Source organism: Triplophysa dalaica, chromosome 5 (assembly GCF_015846415.1).
Source record: "Triplophysa dalaica isolate WHDGS20190420 chromosome 5, ASM1584641v1, whole genome shotgun sequence".
NCBI lineage: Eukaryota > Metazoa > Chordata > Actinopteri > Cypriniformes > Nemacheilidae > Triplophysa > Triplophysa dalaica.
The window spans coordinates 1,117,240-1,140,542 of NC_079546.1; the positions used below are offsets into that span (position 1 = coordinate 1,117,240).

Here is a 23,303-nt window from a genome sequence, read left to right on the forward strand (position 1 = left end):
GGTAAAAACTGTGGGAATTAATCAGGCTGCGAGTTATCCATCTTATTTTCAATAAGACAGGACGGTGACCAATCAATAAGAAGACTCTATATAAAAGATGATAACATAAATCTCTCTATAACTTTTTAGCTGCGGTGATTTTTGTCTCATCTTTCAATCATTTAAAATGATAGTTTGCTTATTAATGGACGATCGTTAAATCTAGAGCTCAGTGCAGCACGTATAATGCATGTAGACACTATACAGTATGGAGACTTATTAAACTGCCTGACGTAAAATATTTAATGGATTTTTGGTGAAAAGCATTTAACGGCAACTCAACGTATCAAAAAGGCAGCACACAAAAATATCAAACCATTGCTTTGGCCAACAAAAATGCAGATTGTTAAACACGTTTTTAAATAAAATGTGAAAGAAAAAGAGTATTATCCAAGAAGTGAAAGATGCTACACTGGCCCAGTTACAGGACAATGCTGATTCACAGAGGGTAGAGGGTCTACCAACCTCCACAGAAACCAGATATAGTCTCTGCAAGGCCAAAACAACCTGAAGGCTGTTTTCACATACGAGTTGTTTGCTGGGTCCAAACCTGATCCCACCCCCACCTCCACAGGTCTATTTCACACTGCATTATTTGGCTCCAAACCACAGTAACTTTGCATAACCAAGAGTACCACCTTTAATTCTCACAAAATAAAAGTCAAACACGTAAAGCGTTATGCCTTACGAGAACTTGAAAAAAAACAATGCCTTAGAACATACACAGGTGCACTTTAAGCAAACTAACCCAAATCAAAACAAAAGCTCAAGACCCATACCTTACCATCTGCACGCTACTGTAGGTTAGGGTCGTGTTCCCCCTAAAACAAGGGCGTAACACCGCTGTCCTACTATCCCACAAGCTTGATGCTTTCGGGCTTTCATAAATCAAAGATGTCGAAACAAAGTCCTGAGCCGACACATCATTAACTGCTGGTACCCTCCTCTGGGACCCTGGATCAACTGATCAATTCTCATCTCCAGTCCTGTCCTGAGAGCATGAAACGAGAGAGCCGCTTTTGAATGTTCTTTTCTTTTTGCTCTCATCCCGTCTGCGTGAGGTAATTAGGTCAAAGCCGGCACAAGCCATGCTAAAGATGAGGATGAGACTCTTGCCGGGCTCTCTTGCTGCTGGGCAGCTTGGGTCTGGCTTGTTAAGCACACATGTCATGCACCTTGCATTGTAACTTCCATTTATTGCAAGATTTAGATAGATTTGTTACACGTATGCAAATGAATCTATAACATCAAAATTGAATAACATCAAATTGCATAACACATTCACACATTGAACTAAAAATATTTTTTTCATCGGCTGTAAAACATCTTCCCTTGAAATGGCCTGCATGTTTGTACATGCTGACACAAGACGAACTCTCCTGCATGTCTCAGTGTCCAAGAATCAATCATCCTCGCTGAATTTCCCTGCGTTACACCCTCTAGAGATTACATAAATATGTGTAAATATCAAGCCAATTTATGAAGAAGAGAGAAAACACAGGTCAAACCTGTACGCCATAATCTCAGCATATTATATTAGTGACCCGTTTACATTTTTTCAAACAATAATCTATTTTTCTCATTTTGCGTTTTTCTGCACTAATGAACAGTTTGGTTTTATGCACAAAAAAGGTTCTTTGATCTTATTTGTAACAATTCAGTCACATCCATCACTGCAAAGACAGAAGTTGTGAGCCGAACTAACTCTCTATCAAAGGTCCTGAGAGGGTTCAAGGGTTGAGATATACAAGTACATGCCATATGAATTTTCCCTCTGCCCTCCCCTGACAGAATGTGCAGGTGCTGCAGAAGTTCAGATCAAAAGCAAAGGGCTTTTTTTTTTTAAGTGATGGAGGCACAATAGCCATGGACAGTTTGCTGGTCAGGTTAGGTCAGACTGACATTACACTAATCCTTCTATGTCAGGTAGGACTAATTTCCGACACAAGCAGGCCAGTCAAACAACGACAAAGCAAAACACACAAGATTGATCCGATTGTGAAAACCAGCTGAGATAAACACAACACAAGCAGATAAAACTCGGTCAGCACGGTTATCACATCTCACTGCTGGCCTATGCAATCCTCCATTTATTCTGATGACAATCACAGCAGAATATGTGTGTTACGTCATGTGATTAGACATGGGGGAAGATTAAAATAAGCCACAGGCTTCCAAAAGCAAGAATCAACTGTAGAATTACAACAAAATGACATGAAGTGATGGTCTGAAACCAACCTGTTGAATCAGAAGATATTTAACTGTGGTCAACACGGTTGACAGGTCGGATCCGTTATTATATATATTAAGGTTGTTTTATATTATATGTATATATTCTCCACCTCTTAAGAGGTGTTTTTGTTTTGACACGACCAGCAATAGCCAATCAAAAATTCATTAATAGAAACTACACACATCTATGTACAACACAAAGACACGCAATATTACACTTAACAACTAAATAATTAATATTTATGAAGTGAGCACTTTAAACGAAATAAAGTTTCAAATCTACAACAACGCTGTTAATGGAAGAGGCTCAGTGAACCAATCACAATCGTCTAAATGCGAATTAATTGTTAAGGATTCATTCATCTGTCTGCCGGGTAGCCTACTTTACAACAACACGGCGTTCTGTTAAATAAAACAACTGTGTTTTGCTGTAATACTAAACGAAACATCCAAACTTTAGACTTTCTCCAAATATTTCCCCCCGAGGCACCGCGTTGTCTCTATTCCAACGCCTTTGATATTTTGTAACAGATACATATTTCCCGAGTGACGTCACGGAGAGTACGGGGATACTTTGTAACAATTCGAGCGATGTCTGCATCCGTCTCGTTGCCTCTTTCAATCATTTCAACAGGTAAGACGCAAAAAATAACGAGCAAAAGTGTGAAATGCACATGTAGTGACAGAGTTCCTTCTTAGAGAAGCCTGACACCGCCTAAAACTGAGTGATTTGAGTCTTCAGACGGATTGATAGTTGTAGCGTACACACAGTGTCTCGCTATCGTCGTCAATCTCGGGTTATATCTTCCAATAAAAACCACTAAATGATAACAAACTGCTAGACTTCTTTCTCTTAGCTTGCTATGGACATACATGTTTCTCTTTTTTTCGCCCAGTACCTCCTCCATTGCTTGCTTCTGGCGCAACAGCGTTTCATTTCCAGAGGCTTTTAAAGCTCACTTCAAGCAATATTACGTATATTTACCTTCCCACTAGTTTGTTTGGGCACCTTTAAAAGTATCAGAGCGTCACTGTGAAATATATAGAAACGTACATAAAATCCCACACTATCAATGGGCTGTGTCCGAGCAGTTCACACAAGACTTTAAAAAAAGCGTCTCACCTTCTTGCACAAGAGGTTAGTCCGGTTTAGTGAGATCTTTGCGGCTGTATTTATGGTTGTGGACGGACCGTTATGACTTTGAGAGCCGTTATCCGCGGGCAAAACCCTCTTTTATAGTACTTGTGTCGTTTTCTTCCTCTCTTTGCCAGCTCTACCAGTAGCACTGCGAGCCTGGGCGCTTCAAGTGACGTAACGAACCGGGATGCGCGCTCCCGAGTCTGGCCTCCGTGACCGTCGGAGTGCACGAGAGACGAGTCTCGCTGCTTCTAATGCGAGGTGGCAGCAGACACAGGATGTGCTGCACTGATTTCATTCAACTGTTCGAGGTGAAAATGCGGTTGCGTCAATTGTTTCACTTTTTACGAAAGGTAAAATAAAATGAAGGACAAAATAGAAACTTATATATTTTTTAATTGATTTGGTTTTAATCATTAAGTAGTATGATGTATCAAAAGAAATCTCGTTCACTTGCATATATATATTAGTTTTACTTTTTATTTATAGAGCTACGATATAAATATTACTAGCCTATTCATATCATAGTATATTTTTGCTCAATATTTTTCACTCTAAAGTAATAATGAATAGCCACTCTTTTCATACTTTCTCTCTTTTGTCAGACGTTTGTTTATTTTAACAGCTGTATTGCAGATATGTTCACTATGAGGTCTTCAATGAAGCTGTGAAGCCTCCTTCATCATTGGTCCTCTGGGTGTAATTTGGGCTTTGACTTGTATTACTGTTTTTTTGCCTGAAAACAGTGCTCCTTACAAGCACACACAATAACCAGTGTCTTGTCTTTAACTGTAGTCAATGATTCATTATTTGATAAAAAAAATATGCCATAACTCTAAATTAAAGCCATTTCATATTGTAAGGAAACATTTACTTCATTATTTTAATTATTTTAATTAAACTGTTTTTTTTTTCTTTTCGTGATTTAGATTATATTTAATAGTATTGATTTATTTTATATAATGATTTAATAGATGCATATTTAATTTGACCTGTAATGCATAAATCTTCCACTAGAGGACAGTAGAGATTTTCCAAGAACTAAATCGGCATACAAATCCAGCAAGTCTAAAGTCCTCAAAACTCCTCTGTGTTACAAATAGCCTTGTTTAAGTTGAGTAACATATGCTTAAATTACAACATGAGGTGTCAGATATCATTTAAATATAGCAAAATAGAAACAATGATGTTTCAGAATAAACCTTTATTTTTTGTCAGAGAACAGAATTTACACTACATAGATTAGATAATGAAATAAGGTTACTTTATTTAGTTTATATTATTTTGTTTATATTTAGTTCCAGACATCCTACTTGGTAAATGTTATCTCATTCACAGTTCATTTTATTAAAAGGGACATTCTACCAGAAACATAAATTTACAGTGACAGGGCCTGACACATAAGCTAGTCCTTCTCATAAAAAACATTCAAAAACCAGCTTAAAATCATAAAGTTCAATGACAGAACTCAACCTTGATCAGTGTAAGCTTCACCTCAGTCAAATGATGTCATTTCCTCGGAGTCAAAGCAAAGGCGTATTGCATGCACTTTATGTTGAGTTTTATGTAAACGCGACAGGACCGACCAAAAACAAGGGGGTAGTTGTAAAGAAGTATTTATTGGTAGAATGTATGTATAATTTCATGTTATAATCAATTGATATGAATGATATCAACTTAAACTTAATATTGATCAAGTTTTTTTCTCAGTAAAATTTGAACACAATGAAAGCTGTAGGTCCAATTTGACTGAGGACAAGAACAGGATTTGTGATTTTCAAAAATGTTTTAAGTAAAAAGAACCTAATAAATGACAAATTCCTTTACAGAACAACTCACAGAAATTAAACATCAGTCAGTTTGACACATTTTTGGGATGAAATACTTTTTGGATGAAACATTCACTGTAATAGTTCAAGGACAGATAATGTATGTTTCTGGTAGAATCTCCCAAAACACTTTTGGAACGAAGTGTCTCATGTCGTCCTTCAGAATGTTCTGGACTTTTACAACCGCTGTTGTTCTGGAGATCCTGAAAGATATTGACAAAAAAGTAAAAATTTTGTATTATTTTTCATTCGCTTGCATATGTATTCCACATTATTTGGCACTGTTTTTATAACCTTGTCAAGTCACCTGTATGCTGCTGTATGAGACAGTTTACTGTTTAGGATAGAGACCTGTTTTCTGCACACCGAAAGCCGTGACGAAAATGTTGATGATGACAGTAAGAAACACCAGCCCAGTGGCCACATTATTCATTATGTCCAGCTTCCTCTGATTGGCCACGTCATTGAGGTTTTTGCGTGCTGTATGAGGAAAACAAGATTGTATGTTATTTGTTGTTCTCATTGTGATCATGATTATATGTAGAGCCTACCCATGTTGACGAAGAGCGCCCCAGCGAGCACTTGGAAGAAGAGAGAAGCAGCAATGAGAATGATCACAGTGAGGAAATACTTGAACTCAGGGCCCTGCTCCAGAACGGCCTTCAGCTGAGAAGCGTTCGCCATCAACAGCGCCACATCCAGCATGCTCTCTGCTACAGTCTTCTTAGTGGCATAGTGATTCATGTTGAGTGTTCCTGCGGGCTGAACCAGAAAGACGTTGACTGTTGTCTGAAATCTCTGAGGTGAGTCATGCTAGTTCTTGAAAAACATTTCTGTGAGGTTACCGGTTTAGGCCGCTAGTTGTTTAAACAAAAGTGAAGCAGAAAATAAACTGTGAGGAGAGATCGTCTGATTGTTTGTATTGAGAGTCCCTGGACCACTTCTTCAAAGGGAAAGGCTCTGCTACGCTAAACCCTTTGGTGCAAAGCTGGTAAAAAACGAAATGTGTACTGTACTGTTTCAAAATAACTGTATAAAAAGCTCACATTTTTATTCACTGTATGGATGGTGAGACTCGAAACATTTTGATATTAGAAAAAAGCAGATCCTTGCACCAAAGCACCTTTCAGGGCATTCCAAGATTTACATTTCATTTGCAAGCATTTCTGAAATCAATTATTGGTTCTACAGTGCTATTTTTATATGGTAGCTTTAGACATTTAGTACATTTATTAAATGTATTCAGTCACATTTTCAGTATAGTGAATCATTTATATTCTCTATTTGTTCAATTTGTCTGAAAAATAACTTTCTTCAGCAACACATTATAGCTCAAATAAGGAAATGCAAAGTGAAATGGGTTTAAATGTAACATTTTTAGATTTTTAATCCTCTATAAAAATTCCTGATGACATGTGTTCATCACCTCCAGCGATATAAAAAAACACATTTAATTTTCATCCTCTATACTAAACATCCATACACTATAACACTTTTTTAATAAACACGTTTTTTTAACAATAGCAAAAACATAAACATACATTCACACTGTATATTTACATATGCACATGTGTAGTTAGCTTTTTTGCAATAGAGGGCAGCATTTTACAATAAAGTTTTCTTCAGTGTGCACCGACGTATAAAAAACATCTGGGGGCGCTAGAAATCTTTTTTCTTCTAGTTTTGTTTTTTCTTGGCAACTATAATAGCCTATATAAAAGTCAAAAGTGCAAGTGTGCAGTTAATATTTTTACACCAACAATACATACAGTAATAAAACTATGTAGCTTATTTTAGTACCAAATATGCAATGCAACATATTTGTATCTGTGTTCATGTCCCACTAAACAGTTTAAGTCATAAACCACATCCTCTCTTGCTGATATGGTATCTGCTATCTAACAGCTGCTTGAAACATTTACTTTCTATCAGATCTCAAAATCAATTCAACACTTATGCAGCAAATCCGGTGTTTTGTGAAATACTCTTCTCATATTTGATTCTTGTAACACTTGCTAATCACCTTCTACAGGACCCGACAGAGACATGTATGTTGATTGTGGGAGAGATTACACTTACATAAGGATCCTAGACACATGATCTGAAGCTAAAGCATGTGCATACGTCCCTCAAAGGAGGCCAGCATGCTTCTTATCTACAGAAGATCAAAATGTTCCTATGAAGCATGTTGTCCTTAACATTGTCCACTCCTCCTTTCTACCATACGTGCTACATACATGTGAGATATGGATGGCTTCTTTTAAAAAAAAACACTTAGGGAGCCATGAATCTTCCCAGCCAATCCCGGCCCGGCATAAAGACCGGGCATGCTTCCAAATACCACATGCGAAGGCTCACATTATCCGTAACGCTTTCCTTTTAAAATAACACCATGGGAGAGGTCAGGAATATTCTACACGAGGGGCCCGTGCAGTCGGCCCACAGGAAGTCCACCTCCCCGTGCGTTCATTGGCTGCCCTCTTGTCCAATAGCAAATGGGAACCGTCAAGGAGGGTTCGCTCAAACAAATATCTTTTTCTGCTCTGTTTTTCTTTTACAACGTCTCGAAACACGTGCGGGTCAGGAGGGCGGATCTGTGCGGACCCCTGAGCATGTTATGAGAGCACATTTATCACAGAGAATGGGGAAAAGGGGAAAAGATGTCTTAAATTCTAAGAAAAAATATAATTGCAGCCATTAGGTCTGCACGTCATTCAACCATTCAACACTGTAATGAAAGGTTTTGTTTCAATACATTTTGATTTTTTTTTTATTCATTGTAGTCTCTCATGAAACTCTTATATGACAGAATATACTGTAGACATCCAGATTGGACACAGTATATTTATGTAGTGGGAAACTGACCAAGACTCACAGATCTTCAGGCTGTGGGGGTAGACTGAAGTATAATTTAGAAGTCAGGAATTGGACACATCGTTGGCCCCCTGAGAGAGATCTAGCTCCGTATTTCCAGTCTTTCATTCATTCTGGAATAGTTTATTTATTTATTTATATATTATATTTATTTATATCCAATGACTTTGATTTTTACAAATAGCAACAGCTACATTATACAATATTGGAGAAAAATATATACAACATAAAAAAACATTTACTAATTAAATAATGCGATGCGAGATGGTGGTCTAGTGGGTTAAACCACTGAACTGGTAAAGCAAAGGTTGCTGGTTCGATCCCAGCAGCCACCACCAGTGTGTCCTTGAGCAAGACACTTTACTCCATGTTGCTCCAGGGGGATTGTCCCTGTAATAAGTGCACTGTAAGTCGCTTTGGATAAAAGCGTCTGCCAAATGACAAAAAAAAAAAAACTCTTTTAATTATTTATTTAAATGAAATAACTTTGCAAGAAATTCCGGTTTTGACTTAAGAATGAGTTTTGTAACCTTAAATTGTTGCATTGTTCAAGATGATTAGATAAATGTTTTACTGGGTGCAGTGTTTGGTGACAGAGATCACAGCGTATGCCGAACGGTTTAAAACAAACCCTTCAGTCCTGCCACCTGCCCCTCGGGGCATTACAGTATTATCATGATAAATTGTCATACCGCACCTTCTTGTACTCCTATGTGTGTCTCAACTTCATCTCATAATTACATGAATGAAACTCTTGCACCTGCCTTAGGTGCGCAAACAAGAACGGTGATGAGAAAGACAGTGTGTGATTTTACAGGTACACACCCTACATGAATGTGGATTTTGCTCAAACATGCCCGAATACTTTGAAACAGGCCCCCTCAGAATTCTGAGCTACGGTCTACCCAACTTTAAGAGACACATGAACAAACCTGAGAAATAAAAACATTATTATCGATTTAGAATGATTGATGATCTGAAGGTTCTGTATGAATTGAAAAAAAATCAACACGTGCAATCACGTATGCATCAGTCGCTGCACTGCAACATTTACATTGTTGTTGTCATGGGAACAGATCCACGTACATAAAGTTGGTAAAGATATATGTTGCACAAGATCGTTCAGGGGTCAGCCAATCAGGACACGGTATAATAACTTCCTAGCCAATTACAATGTCAATAAGTTAAGGAATGTGTTGACAGGTCATCAGGGGCATTCTGGGAATGTTAGATACAGTACAGATACGTTTTCTGGCAACTGTAGGGCCCAAAGTAACAAGGACACGTACATACTTAAAACAAATTCAGGTAAAGAATGACAAAGATTTGAGAATCTTTCATAACAATCTGAGAGAGCAAACATTTCCTTGTGATCTAAATAAGTTAATATAACACATTTCCAATCCTAATACCATGTATTTTATAAATTCTCTTTGTTATATTTATCTCTATAATGTTTTTCTTATGTGTCTACCCCTAAAATGTGCAAAATTGTAAAATAGCGCTAAAATCGAAATAAATCTAATGACATCAAATAAGTTTTTATAGCGTGGAAAATTTATTTTCATAGTAAAACAATAAAGAAATCCCTTTATGCACAATAGTGTGCAATTACTAAATGTGCATAATTGTGTATGTTTATAAAGGCCTTTAAACAAATAACCAACCCATCTGACACCTCAACTGGGGTGAATATCTGACACCGAAATGGTTGTTACTTGCTCCATTAGGAGAATAGTTGCTTTGTGAGAGAATGTTTACGGACTCCACATGGAGGTTTTATTTTGTATAAACCAATAAAACTAATCCTTTTATCACTGACAGTCTGTATCTCTGCAATAACACATTTTTTCTTAGTTTTAAGTTAACCGCGAGGCGTTTTGTGGGGTGTTCCAATTTTGAAACGGTCATGGCTTGTTTATGTTGACAGTTGCTATAAACACTGGAACATCTTCACTTCTTATAAAAAAAGGGGAACGAGAATAAGGAGAGGAGTTCTTTGGACACATCCCTTTTCCTCGCCCACCAATCCTGTAAGGAACCCTGTGACCTCGCACACATACTCATATCTCGCCTCCATTCAAATGTCAATACATTTGAATTACCAGATAACTTTGTGCTCCTTTCATTTGTTAAATGAGCAATGTGGAGATTTTAGCGGCATCTAGTGGTGAGGTTGCAAATTGCAACCAATGGCTCACTCCACCCCTCCCTTTTGAAGCACTACAGCAACTGACACAAGACAAACATGTCGTCACATTTTCGATTCTTTGACAAAGGAGATAACGTTTTTACGAAACGCGCACTGTAGAGCAGTTTGTCCGTTGAGGGCTTCTGTAGAAACAACATAGTGAACTCCATGTAAGGGGACCCGCAGTGTACGTAGATAGAAAAAAATCATTCTAAGGTAATAAAAAACATAACACTTCATTATATATATATTTTATATACACCTGAAGTGAGTCGCCAACTAGTGGCCGCAAACAGAATCGCACAAAATTGCACAACTTTTCACTATTCACAGAAAGCTTTATGACTTCGGACACTATTATTGCTTTTACAATTCAGAATGTCAAGCATTAAAGCTTTTAAATCTCATATCGGTTGTCAAAATGAATTGTAACACTACTTCTCACATTGACTGTTGTAAATATGTGTCTGACACTTAAACAGTTGTTTATTTCTCCATTGAGAGAATGTTTTATGGACTTCACATGAACGGTTTTAGCCTGTATAAACGAATAAAAAGTTTATAGCTGACAGCATGTCTATACACGTCTGCAGATACTGTAACAGCTGTCTCTTTAAGACTACCAAATGTTACCAGACCTCAGAAAGACACTGCCAAACTTTTACTCACTGACTAACTCGCTCGCAAACAGAATTTACCTGCATTTGGGCAATTCCAACGCTATGGACGTGACATTTTGCATAATGGACGTGAAATAAAAATGCTTAGAGAATGAATTTGTAATGATTATAATGAACCAACCGTTTATATTTACTGTAAGTCTAAACATCCAGAAATGTCAGTCTATGAAGATAATATCTATTTAAAAAAAGGGAAATAAACATGTGAAAAAACAGGAAGGTCGTTTTTGGGAGACGATAAACTTTATGGGATTTCTGTCAAATAAAATGCACAATACTGAAGCAATAATACCCGATGAATGGTACTGTTTATATTTAGTTACTTTATATATATTTTCATGTGTCCATTTATGAGGAATCTGTAGCGTTATGGATGTGACAATCCTGAAAATGGCTCTTACTTGACTATGAAAAATCATGCACTAAAAATATAACAAATGCTTTACAAATTTGAAAAGATCTCACATGAGTATCTGAACCACCAAATGTTAAAATCTGTGCTGTTAGCATAGTAAAAACTGCTGGTAAGAACTTCATTTATTCGTGGTAAGGTTGAAATTTTCACGGAATTGCCCATTTACTTCCTGACGCTGAGTGAGACAGCTGTTATAGTGTACAGTAAAAGTGTGTATGTGGGGATTTTAGTCTGATGTTTTCAAACAGGCGGAGGAAGGGGATCGTGAATTAACCGTGTGGTTGACTTCATTTGAATCTGTCATGTGGATGTGGCTAAAGGGAGACTGAGAAAAAGAGGATTTAGGTACAGAAATAGAGAGTAGAAATAAACTAGATTTGAGGTTGTGGCTCATCGAACACACAGCAGACGGTGAGACACCACACAGGCCTCTGCTTATAAAGACAGACCGTTTAAACTCTGAGTTACTCATTTCCACTTCTTTTGCTGAATCCCTAACACACTAAATCTCCAAGTAGCGTTTGTCGTCCCAAAACGTACTTCTATTCATTACATCATCACTAACATGTACTTAACAATAACATGTTCTTCTGAGTACAGTAGTGACTCACAATACTCTGAAAGAATTTACACAAAAACCACCACTGACCTTGTGTGTGTGTGTGTGTATTTAAAATCAAAAGAGAGAACAGGAAATGTTTATGACACTATGCTTCAGGACAAAATCTTGCCTTCTCTTTCCCTATCTACCCAATAAACATCCTTAACATTTCCAGCAGTGTCACAACAAGGACGCATAAATAATCACATATGATGCTCTGAGGAGTGAAAGCGAGTACATGACGGGATTTTTGAAATGTGTGTTTGTCTTCCGATGGACTTTATTGGGATACAGGGACACAGAGCTGGACAACTGGGATGTCACTTTATTCAAACTGGGTCATGATGTGGAGCATTAACCGCAGGGGACAGTGACACACACACATTCATATTCTTTAAAAAATTCAGTTCAAAATAACCATGAGCGCACTGTCTGCTCTGTCCTGTGATAAACAGTTTATCTTATCCAGTGCATGTGATGAGGTCTCTCTCTCTCTCTCTCTGTTCATATCTATACTGGAAACAATAATAAAGAGGCTAGAGTGTTGATACACATGTATCTGGAGGTTCAGAGGATGTGTGGAGTGGGTGAACTGGGTGGAGGTCTGTGTTTGTCAGCTCGGTTTTCCAGCCTCTTATCAATCTGATTCACTTTATATTCCTCCCTCGCTTAATCTATACCTCCCCTGAGCTCCTGTTGTTTTCCCTTCTCGTGAAAACATGATCTCAGACAAACTGGAGCAGGACATAGTTTCATATAAAATTGTACTTTCCCAACCCTTGTTGTGTACAATTCAACAGCATGTTTTTATTTTCTCCGGCCCTTCTACAATAGTTATGCCATCGATGCACTTAAAACTGAAATGGGAACTCAGAAGTAATGACCACATATACATAAAGCTGTTAAGTGGAGATATACAGGCTAAACTGGCAGGTAAATTCTCCATGATTTCCCCTGAGATTTTCCAATGAGGTTTTTAAAAACTTGCTTGTGTTTTATGACTAAAATAAAGTCTGTGGTTTCCATTACTCGATGAAACTGTCACACTTTGATCTACAACTTAAATTACACACAGTCAGAGCTCATGCGATAGGTCATGTGAATTTTGGAGCCGTCGTGTGCTTAAAAATGTATGTTGCTAACCGGGGAGAACTATGGCGGCTTTCCTTTTAAAGCACATAAACTCACATGTTATATATCTTTTTTTAAATAAAATGAATTAAGTAAAACAAAACCCAATCAAACAAAACAAAACAAAACTTAATAATGAAACAAAAACAATGAATGAATTAATCAATCAATTATTGAAATTTGAATTGAATAAGAATAAGAGAACACAATCGAATAATAGAATAGAATAGAATGAGGAAAATAATGAACAAACAAACGAATGAACGAATGAATGAAAAAGTAGAATAAAATAAAAAATAAATGCATGCTATCCCAGCAGTAAGGGTGTGATAAGATAAGATAAAACTGCACAGTGCCAACACGACCAAATTATTTTCCCCTTCATTAACAATATCCATTGCCTTTCATTAACATCAACTGGTCTATAATCAGATGACTTGAAGAGAATTTATAGCTCATACAGAATGAGAGATGGTTACACTGCAGAGATTTCGTCCCATCACACTGACCTCATGATGACTCGTGATTTATACCGTACAACATGTTACCATGTCATTACATCAGTGCTCTTTAATCGTGTCTTTCCACTAACACACTCTAAAGCTGGTGTATGAGTGAATTGTGCCGTCTATGAAGAGGTGTGGTTGGTTCACTGTTGGCATGGGCAAGGCAAAGCACATAAAACGCATTACAGCCTTGATACAACAGCGGTGGCTCTGGAAAGCCCCGGAACGCCTGACCGGTTTAGTCATGTGGACCGGAATGTCTTTCATACCGGAGAGTTGTGAATACAAATTCCTCTCTGGTCAATGAGCTAGCAAACAGCTACATGTACACAGGAAAACTGAGCGAGTTTAACCCCAGCACAAAAGACCTCCACATTACAGCAAAACACACCAGGTTTGTCAAACGGCTAAAGGCGTGCCTGAAAACACATGAAGAATTTTTTATCATGCGTGTGTTTGTGAATGGGCTCTAGGTAATGCTGACTTGAGATTTATAGGACCCTGATGAGTCATCGAGCTCTGAAGGCCACGCAGTTTCTCAAAGACTTCCACTGGGGTGCTTGAAGGCCTCCGTCCTGTTGAGAAGATGAGGTCAAATCTACCTCCACACAGAGAAACATGCAGGAGAACCTCCCAAAAAATTCAAATTGAGTTTGAAAGAGCGACTCTAGACCAAATAAATTCCTCTGGAGAAAAAATTGGACACATGATGGCATGCAGAGCTAAAACATTTTGTCCAAAGCATAACTTATTATGATTATTTTCGCTTGGAGTTATTCGCTATATTGACTTAATATGTATATCTGGGCAATTCTGTGAAAATATCAACCTTACCAAGAAAAGTATGTTTTCACCAGCGGTTTTTACCATGCTAACAGCACAGATTTTAATATTTAGTGGTTCAAATACTCATGTGAGATCTCTTCAAATTTGTTAAGCATTAGTTTTATTTTTAGCTCAAGATTTTTTTTAGTAAGGTAAGAGACATTTTCAGGATTGTCATGTCCATAACGCTTCATATTCCTCATAAATGGACGCATGAAAATGAATATAAAGTCACTATTTGATGTTCTATAAATTGGCATCACTTCTCCATTCATTGGGTATTATTGCTTCAGGATTGTGCATTTTATTTGACAGAACTCCAACAAAGTTTATCGTCTCCCAAAAAACGCTTCTTTTTTTGTCGCATCCATAACGCATGTTTATTTCCCTTTTTTTAATATATATTTTTCATAGACTGACATTTTGTCATGTTAAGACCCAACAAGGGTTCAGTAAAATATAAACAGATGGTTCAATATAATCATAACAATTTCATTCTCTGAGCATTTTTATGTCACGTCCATAACGCAAAATTTCACATCCATGACGCTGGAATTTCCCATTTGCAAAAGGTAAAATTACAGTTGGTTTCCAGTAAATCTTTCACAATGTAAGAGAAATGACAGAAATGTTTTATTTTATTTGGAATTCTTGTTGTTATGTTATAGCTGTCAGACACAAATGGATGCGTTTCTTAATGCGTTTTTCATTTTAAAATGCACCCAAACTATGAATTGCGCGTCTATCAAGTTATTTCAGTGACTGTGAAACACACATTCTATTTGTCAAAATAAAACAATCAAACCATTTTTGCCTGAAGTTCAAAATTAGAAAATGCAAGCGGAAAGCTAAAACATTCAAAGCCATTAGAAAGAATGGAATTGCGTGTATATCCATCAAAGAGACAAGCATGTTTTCATGGACAGGAAGGCCTCTGAACGAGTCAAACGGAGACTATATAAACAATCTCAGACTACATCAAACATCTCTGATGCCATCACATCCATTTACAACAGAATGGACGAATGCCAAAAAATGCCAAACAGAAAAACAGGCCTGTGCTTTACTGAACCAGCTCCTGTCACAGAAGAATCTTTCTTTTGCTTGGGAAATTCACTGCAGTAAGTTGAATCCCAAGGTCACAACCCTCGACATCTATGTCACGTTTCTTGGACATCACTGCTCACTACAAAAAGGAGCGAGGTGTCGCAGTTCCACACTAAAACACATTGTGGTACAAAGGTTAAAAACAGCATCTAAGCAGTCCTGAACGTGACAAATCCACAATGTGAATATTTGTCACCTTCCTCACCGATTTTAAAACTAACTAGTTATTTTGCCTTGTGCACATGGAGCTGGTTTCAATCAGTACACCATAAACCAGCTGGTCTCCTGGTGGTCACAGAGGGTCTCACAAATGGCTGAGGTATCAAATCCACACCCGTAATATACTACTGTGGATCAGTCCAACACAGTGTTTTATAGCCATGCCCCTCTGAAAGCTGAAAGACTCGGGTTAATGTATAGTGTGACACGTTCTTAAGTGAAAACACATTGGCCAACAGTCTGCTTAAACAGTTAGGGGGAAGAAGAGAGAGGTTTGGAATCCAGACGGGTTATATAATCTAAAACACAGAGTGCATAACCACTCACAAATCTAAAGACATTCAAAAACAAAAAGTGTTTGAATGAAACTGAGCTGCTTTGCTGTTTACAGGCTATCTTCTTAGACATCATCATAGCTGACATGAAAGCTCACAGTGATGGTGATTTGAAAGCAAGGGGTAGTTTAAGAGGGTTAAGAAGCAGCAGGCATGACCCGAGAGAAGCCATGTTTCCCCAGCACGTGTGACATCTCAGCATGACTTTTTCCTCCGGGGCTTTCTTGTCTTTCGTCGCAGAGCCCCCACTGGTTTCTCCCATCGAAGAACGCTTTCCTTCCATCTTTCCCTCAGAGAATCTCAAATGAGGAGGAGCGCGCAGACGTGTCAGGATAAAGAAACTTAAACCGACTGGTGATCCACGAGCGATCAATCACACAGTCAGTGTCGAGCCGTGATCAAACACGTGACCCAGCAGTACCATGTGTGAGTCCAACACGCAGGAATCCTGAAGAACAAGAGGACCTGTACATAGGCACTGGGTTGTGAAAATTAAATCTGATGGTCAGAAGCATTAATCCAGACATGTGTGACTGTTGATGTACAGTATGATATTGTATTTGCACATTTAAGCACAAGTCAAATGTAGCGTTAGACACAAATGATGCTACATGCACATTTTCTCAAATAACGTCACTCTTCTTTTGTTATTTTGTTTACATTCCTTTTACTTTACCATTGCAGCTTATACACAGTCATAAACAAAAGTGTCTAAATTTGAATGTCTTTGCTTTTCTTACAAATACAGACGCAGGAAAAAAATAAGACACCATTCCAATTTTTGTTCTAATCTGCATTTCTAGATGTGTTGTGGTCATTCCAGTCCAGTACCTCTAACAACGACAAACCTGATGACAATGAAACAATTAACCAATCAGAACAAGATACGTCAAACAAGGGAATCAAGGAAAACAAAACAACATGAAAGAACTCAAATGAAAAACAAAAATCCATTGTTACAGTCTGATAAAATGCAGAGCATGTTTTCTGTTATTTCGACCTGTTTCTTCAGTTTTCATTTCCTGCAATAGAAATGGAAACAATATTTTTGTCTGAAATATTTGTATCTATTTGGTAAATAGTAAATACAGAAAAACTTTAAATCTGTTTGAAATGGTCTCTTCATTTTTCTGCAGCTGTATATTATAAAATATTGTATTCAAACCTTTTTATTCATGTTGCTGTATTTAAAAGTATACACCAAAGCTCAGGCTTGGCAAGTAAAATAAGCTTACACACATGTACAGTAGATGTTCTGTACAATGCTTGCTTGCTAAATCAAGGCCCAGGTAAATTGCTACAAATTATGTTTTCTTTTATTTTTTTAACATCAGCTTATATGGCCATGTTCATGGAGAGAGACGTGTTTAATAATAAGACATATTTTTATTCTATTTGGATTGGCTACAAAATATAACTACACCAAAGATCAACAAATGTTATAAACGGATAAAGTAATTGTCAATGTTTGCTTTATTTATTTTATTTTTGCTTTTATTTGTTTGCGTTATAAGGTCTGCTATCGTTCTTTAATAAACCACTTTCTGATTTGGCATCTAATGCATTGACATTCACTGGTTAAATCCTCCAAATGTTTTATTGGGACACCTTATACCAGTATGATTTCAAAGTTATATTCCATGTCAAAACCACAAAGCAATAACAACGCTGTCACAGAGACACTAAATCAAGAAAAGCAATGCGTTTCATTTTCTTCATCCGGTTAAGCTTGGTTCAGTCATACACTTGCATGCAGTGTCAGTATAACTTTAAACAAACATTCTCTAGACTGACGTCAGGGGTTTCAAAGCTTGGATTTCCTTTCCGCTGTTACTTTTTAACCGTACTATAAAAAAGCTTATCATGCCTGTGGGCTGATGACTGATGTATTCTCGTCCTGATGCAACATGCTGCACGTAAGGTCTCTCATATAAGAAGCTCCTGTGAAAGGGGCCCAATGTTCAGTTTTCACAGGTAAAATAACTCATTCTGATAGCTCTGACCCCTAAGAACCTTCTCTGACTTCAATAAGACATATTGTGACCTCAAGGGCCACAACACTCATATTTTACTCCGTATGCATCTCACTGACACAAGTCAAACAATTCCCATAACTGCCTAACAGCTACGAAGATTGAGAAACCAACTTGGATAAACACGTCAGCAGCGACTGTCAGGCTGGATTCCAGTGGAGCGGAACACAAAAGTGTTTCCTGAAAACACGCAACATGCGTGTGAGGTTAAATAAATTTGAGAATTGTGGCCTCAGCGTCTTTCACATGTTGAAGCAGTCATTCTTAAAGAAAAACTTTACCGCAGTTATATCATAGAGTTAATGTGTGTTACACAATGGAGTGTGCGCTCTAAATATAAGCTCCTCACTCCCAAGGCAATTTCGTACAATTAGATTATCTCTGAATAAAAGAAAATTGCCAGATGGATAGCATGACTTCTTCAGATTTTATAAAGCATAATTTCCCCAAAACAAAAGTACCTCTGATCTTTATGCTGGAGAAACTATGGGCTGGTTCTGTGAAATAGTTTTGACTCAATGTGACATTAACACTGTCCAGACAGAAATGATGTAACACTTAAATGGTGCTTTTTTGGACATTTTGCGACTGGTAACAGATATAAGAACATGTGATCTGTTTTTTATGCTCTCCATTTAGCTTCACTGCTATATGTTTGAACGATTAAGATATTAAATATTATATATTATATTATGTTATATTATTTCTGATGTTCTTTGTTTTGGTAGTTTCACGTTGTGGATAAAATGCAGACTTCATTTTATATGCAGCAAACAATGTCCATCTGAAGAAGACAAGTGTTGCTTTATTCTAAAACAAGCAAAGAAGAACAAATTTACGAGACAAAGAAAATACGTTCATTTTCATTTACCCATTTACTTACTATCACTGCCACTCCAGAACTGTAAAGTTTCTTTCTTTTGCAGAACACAAGATCTTTTGAAGAATATTGGTTACTAAGCAACATTTGTCTTTTATTGTATGTAAACGAAAACAATTTTCAAAATGTCTTCTACGCATCACAGAATTATTTGATATGAGGTATAAACGATATGAGGATGAATAACGGCATTGGGCAAAGTTCACCAACACAAAAACAGCAGCAGCCCTTGACATCTGTGTCTGTTACTATAGCAACCAAACATCCGAGCACAGATGACGACTGTAATAATAAGAGGATGAGGGTCAAACATTAAACAGCGTGTTGTTATTATTACAGCTAACAAACCTAATTACAAAATACCCTGTTTAATGTCGTTACGCAACTCATGTTTGTCCCCCAATGTCAACCCCATGACCGCATCACTTTTAGCATCCGCCTTCACTTTAATCTTTATCAAACTACTTTTCAAACATGTGTTTCTTCATCACAGTTTCAAAGTCAGTGCAAGCTTTATTATACTTTCATTGAAGTGAAATGTGATGCCACTGCATTCCCTGCAATGTGACCGTGCCGAAATGTACACACACCCCCTTCATAGATGACATCATATTTGCACAAATCTGTTATGCATCTCACATCTGGAAACACTCATATTTGCCAGCATTCCTCAGTGCATTACGATACGTTTTTGTTATGGTAACACGAGCGTTGCATTAAGGGACATGATCTAGGCCTGCACGCTGAGTGATCTATACCTATACTTCATCCACGGAAACTCCACATGAATGAAAAATGTACCCTTGTAACGTGCCTTAATATTTAACAGCAACTGAGAGTAAAAGGAGGAGGAAGATGTGGTGATGAAGGGCATACATTCAACGCGTGACTCGTGCCTTCAAATGTGTAACGCTACTGTGAGAAATGCCAGCTCAGGTGCTACTGCCCACTATAGAGTCTGGCTGAAGTGGCACGGGGGTGCCATCAGGTCAAAAGAGCACCAGCCAATTCCCAGAATCAGCTCTCGCCGCCCTGTACTTCACAAACACACTTTGAATGTTTCAGCTCAGTACAATACAGATTGTAGAGAATGTGGAGTTAGAGAATTAGTGGCAACGCAGGTCATAAGCAAAGAGAAAACAGGATTTAAAAGTGCTGTGTTTTATTCTTCGGAGGATCTATTGACAGAACAGCAATAATATGCATAACTGTGTGTTCAGAGGTGTATAAAGACCTTACATAAGGAAGCGTTATGTTTTTATTACCTATGAATGAGCTGTTTCTCTCTACATACACCAGGGGTCCCCTTGTATGGAATTCACCATGTAGTTTCTACAGAAGCCCTAAACGGACAAACTGTTTTACAAAGCGCATTTTGGAAATACGTGATCTCCTTCAGCAAAGAAACAAAAACAAAATGACATCTTAGTTCTGTGTCAGCCACCGTAATGCTTCGAAAGGGAGGGGTGGAGTGAGCCGTTGGTTGAATTTTTTTTACTACTTTTTAGATTCGTATAGGATAAAAATCAAGCAATATCTCTATTATCTCTTGGTAATGCTGTGGCAATGCTTTATCTTGAAATCTTTTATTGAATGTGACAATATAGAGCCAGGAAATCCTACAAATTAAAGAGAGGAGAACAGGAGTCTGGAAAAGACCACAGGTCAGCACTCAAACTCGGGTTGCCTGAAGCGGAATTGTGCAATATGTCGATGTGCAGCCCGCTTGGCTAGTGGCGCCAACTGGAAATAATTTTCACAAGGATCAACAAGTCCTGTGATGTCATACGGTACTCTAACTGCCCTGTCTGCAAGGGGTATTTAATCCAAAGGAAATGGAATCCCAACTCTCTGTAAATACTGCGGATTCGACAGAGATTAGTGAGCTGACAGAAGTTTGTTGGGCACATAATGCGCAAGCATATGTGTCTTTGTCCTCCTATAGAGATACAAACCATCTACTTACTAAGTGACCTGTAGGAGACCTCAGTTTCATAACTGTTTCTGCCTTTGCTTTTCTAGCTACTGGTTTGTAAAAGATAATAATAATCAAATTCGTTTATATTAAAAAATCACATGCACACTGACAGCTGTGGTATGTCATTTAGAAATGAATAAAACTGTTTTACAGGGATATAATTGGCAGATTAATGTGAGACATATAAATTAAAGAGCAGGAATACTGTGTGACAAACAAATCCTCCTGGAATTTGTCCCTAGGAAGTGAAATTTCATCTATGTGTCTAATTGAAGAGTTTGGTTCCAAAATGAGATGAAAAAATCATATTTTTTTATGTGCATTCTAATTTATATCAATCAAACTGCAGTTGGTTAGTTTTACTTTAACCCATAATCAAAAAATACAGCTAACTAACACAATAAAACACCACATGATAACATTTTTTTTGCATCCAAACTCTTCAATTATTACAGCAACGTCTGCACAAGGGTCAACTTCAAACTGCGCTTTCTTCCTTCCTAAACTGACAATAAAACACTTAAGAGTTTAAGTCTTATAAATAAGTACACAAAAATCATTGTCAGAGGTTTGTGACAATCCTCCAATCCCAGTAATAGTTTGGTAAGTGCACGCTTTGTTGATCTTCAGGTACATTACAGGTTCAGCACGTCTTTGCAGTCCATCACTAATTGATTCTTTGATTGATGCTGATACACATAGAGAAGCTCAAGAGACCTTATGATCACCTTTCTCTAAATACACAGAACATTCTGCACCCCTGTGTGAGGACAAAGAAAGAGACGGCAACAAGAAGAAGAGGACAGAATGGAAAGAATGCTATTTCAGCCCTCAAAGAAATATCAATGGCCTCTAGACGTCTCAGCATACCTGAATATTCGGCTGTCCTCTTGAAGCTGGCATCATGTACGGTGAGCAGACGTCTGTCGTTGCTGTGAGCTGCACGGTTTTCTTCTGTCTCAGGCTGAAATGTCGCAGACAGCCTACATTAGATGCTAATAAAGGCAAAGTTGGCAAAAGCTTTTGAAGAAATTCGCGGCACATAGCATGGACGGCAGGCCACGAACAAGAGTACTATTCATTCTTTTTTGTACTCCAGCCTACTCCAACCCACTGGACTGGGTCACAAATACTGTATGTGCGACACAGAAAGAGCAACAAAGCTGAGCACTCTTTTAAAACAGTAAACCAGTCAAACACTACTAAACCAGTCTGTGTCCTCTACTCATCGTCTGCAGTGATTGCAAAGACGAGATTTTATTTTCTCAGTGGCCTCAAATCTCTCCATCCAGACAAACGCGACATTCAGCGCTCGTTTGCTCACGCACCACATTCTGATATTCTTAAAAACGTGTGGTCAGTATTTTCACACAAAACACACAAAAAGACAAAGTTAGGTAAACGGACGACCACTGTCGACAAAGCGTGTCATTTTTGAAATGGTAAAAATACTTTCCCTAATCCCAAATTTGCTTGCATAAAACTTTAGGTAAACAGTTTTTCTAAACAGTGTAAACATATTCATAAAATGTAAACGATGCTTGGTAACAGACAAACACAACCTTTGGGTTGAACGAACCTACTGAAACAAACCAACATTTATTATGAGGTATACATTTATAAACCGCCACGGAAAGATTAAGAAACCATTCCAAAGTTTCATTTATTCAGCATTTCTAGATGTATTGTGGTCATTCCAGTCCGGCGTCTGTTGAAATTCAACAAAAACAAACCTCAGGAGTGACAAAGTGATCCAACAGCAATGTGAAAAACTGACAGCTTGACAAGACACATGAAAACTGTTCAAAATCAAGGTCGTCGCATAAAAATAATGTTTAAACATTGTCTAAATACATGCACAAATATTACACTTTTGTTGCTTGAAAGTGAATATAAACTTGTATTCATTGGATTATTTGAGGTCTGAAAAAACACAAAACATTTTTTTATGTTATTACAACCTCCAGTTTTCATTTTCTGCAAATAAATGCAAATAGAAACAATATTTATAATTGAAATTTGGGAGAAATATTGTTAGTAGTTCACAGAATGAAACAAAAATGACCGTTTTACCTAAACACAATTCAGAAAAACAGATAATATAAAATTGTCTCTTAATATTTTCCTTATAAATTCTAAATACTGTGCTCAAGCACTTTCCAAACATTGACTTGTTTGTTTGAAAGGCCTTACATTAACATGTGCCTCAACCTGTTTGGAAATCGCTTTTTAAGCTACTAAATAATTACAGTATTTAATCTATTGTCTACCTACAGGATCATTCATGTAA

At 37.5% G+C, this 23,303-nt stretch overlaps 2 protein-coding genes across 11 annotated transcripts in view; both read right to left on the reverse strand.

Moving 5' to 3' along the window:
* Positions 1–3,562, reverse strand: part of erc1b (ELKS/RAB6-interacting/CAST family member 1b) — a 151,941-nt gene extending 148,379 nt beyond the window's left edge. For all 9 annotated transcript variants that reach the window (XM_056748569.1, XM_056748568.1, XM_056748567.1 and 6 more), the window contains exon 1: positions 3,395–3,562. The gene's annotated coding sequence lies outside the window, so the exon portion shown is untranslated. The remainder of the gene's footprint in view (positions 1–3,394) is intronic.
* A 1,033-nt stretch (positions 3,563–4,595) lies between these two features.
* ninj2 (ninjurin 2) lies at positions 4,596–22,227 on the reverse strand. 2 transcript variants are annotated; one of them, XM_056748693.1, is made up of 4 exons: positions 21,884–22,227; positions 5,790–6,000; positions 5,590–5,718; positions 4,596–5,441 (listed from the first exon to the last, which is right to left on the reverse strand). In XM_056748693.1, the coding sequence occupies exons 1-4, from the start codon at positions 22,055–22,057 to the stop codon at positions 5,416–5,418; spliced, it is 540 nt and encodes a 179-aa protein (XP_056604671.1). In that variant the 5' UTR covers positions 22,058–22,227; the 3' UTR covers positions 4,596–5,415. The 2 variants fall into 2 exon arrangements, with proteins under 2 accessions (XP_056604671.1, XP_056604672.1); XM_056748694.1 differs by having other exon boundaries at positions 5,546–5,718; positions 21,884–22,221.
* Positions 22,228–23,303: the final 1,076 nt, after the last annotated feature.

What these genes read in the sequence shown, in the direction of transcription:
- ninj2 (XM_056748693.1), bottom strand. Translation starts at nt 22,057, where the DNA reads ATGTGCCGCGAATTTCTTCAAAAGCTTTTGCCAACTTTGCCTTTATTA. An exon ending in GGCGCTCTTCGTCAACATGG is followed by an intron (nt 5,719 to 5,789) that starts GTAGGCTCTACA and finishes TTCCTCATACAG; the next exon opens with CACGCAAAAACCTCAATGAC. An exon ending in TTTCGGTGTGCAGAAAACAG is followed by an intron (nt 5,442 to 5,589) that starts GTCTCTATCCTA and finishes AATATCTTTCAG; the next exon opens with GATCTCCAGAACAACAGCGG.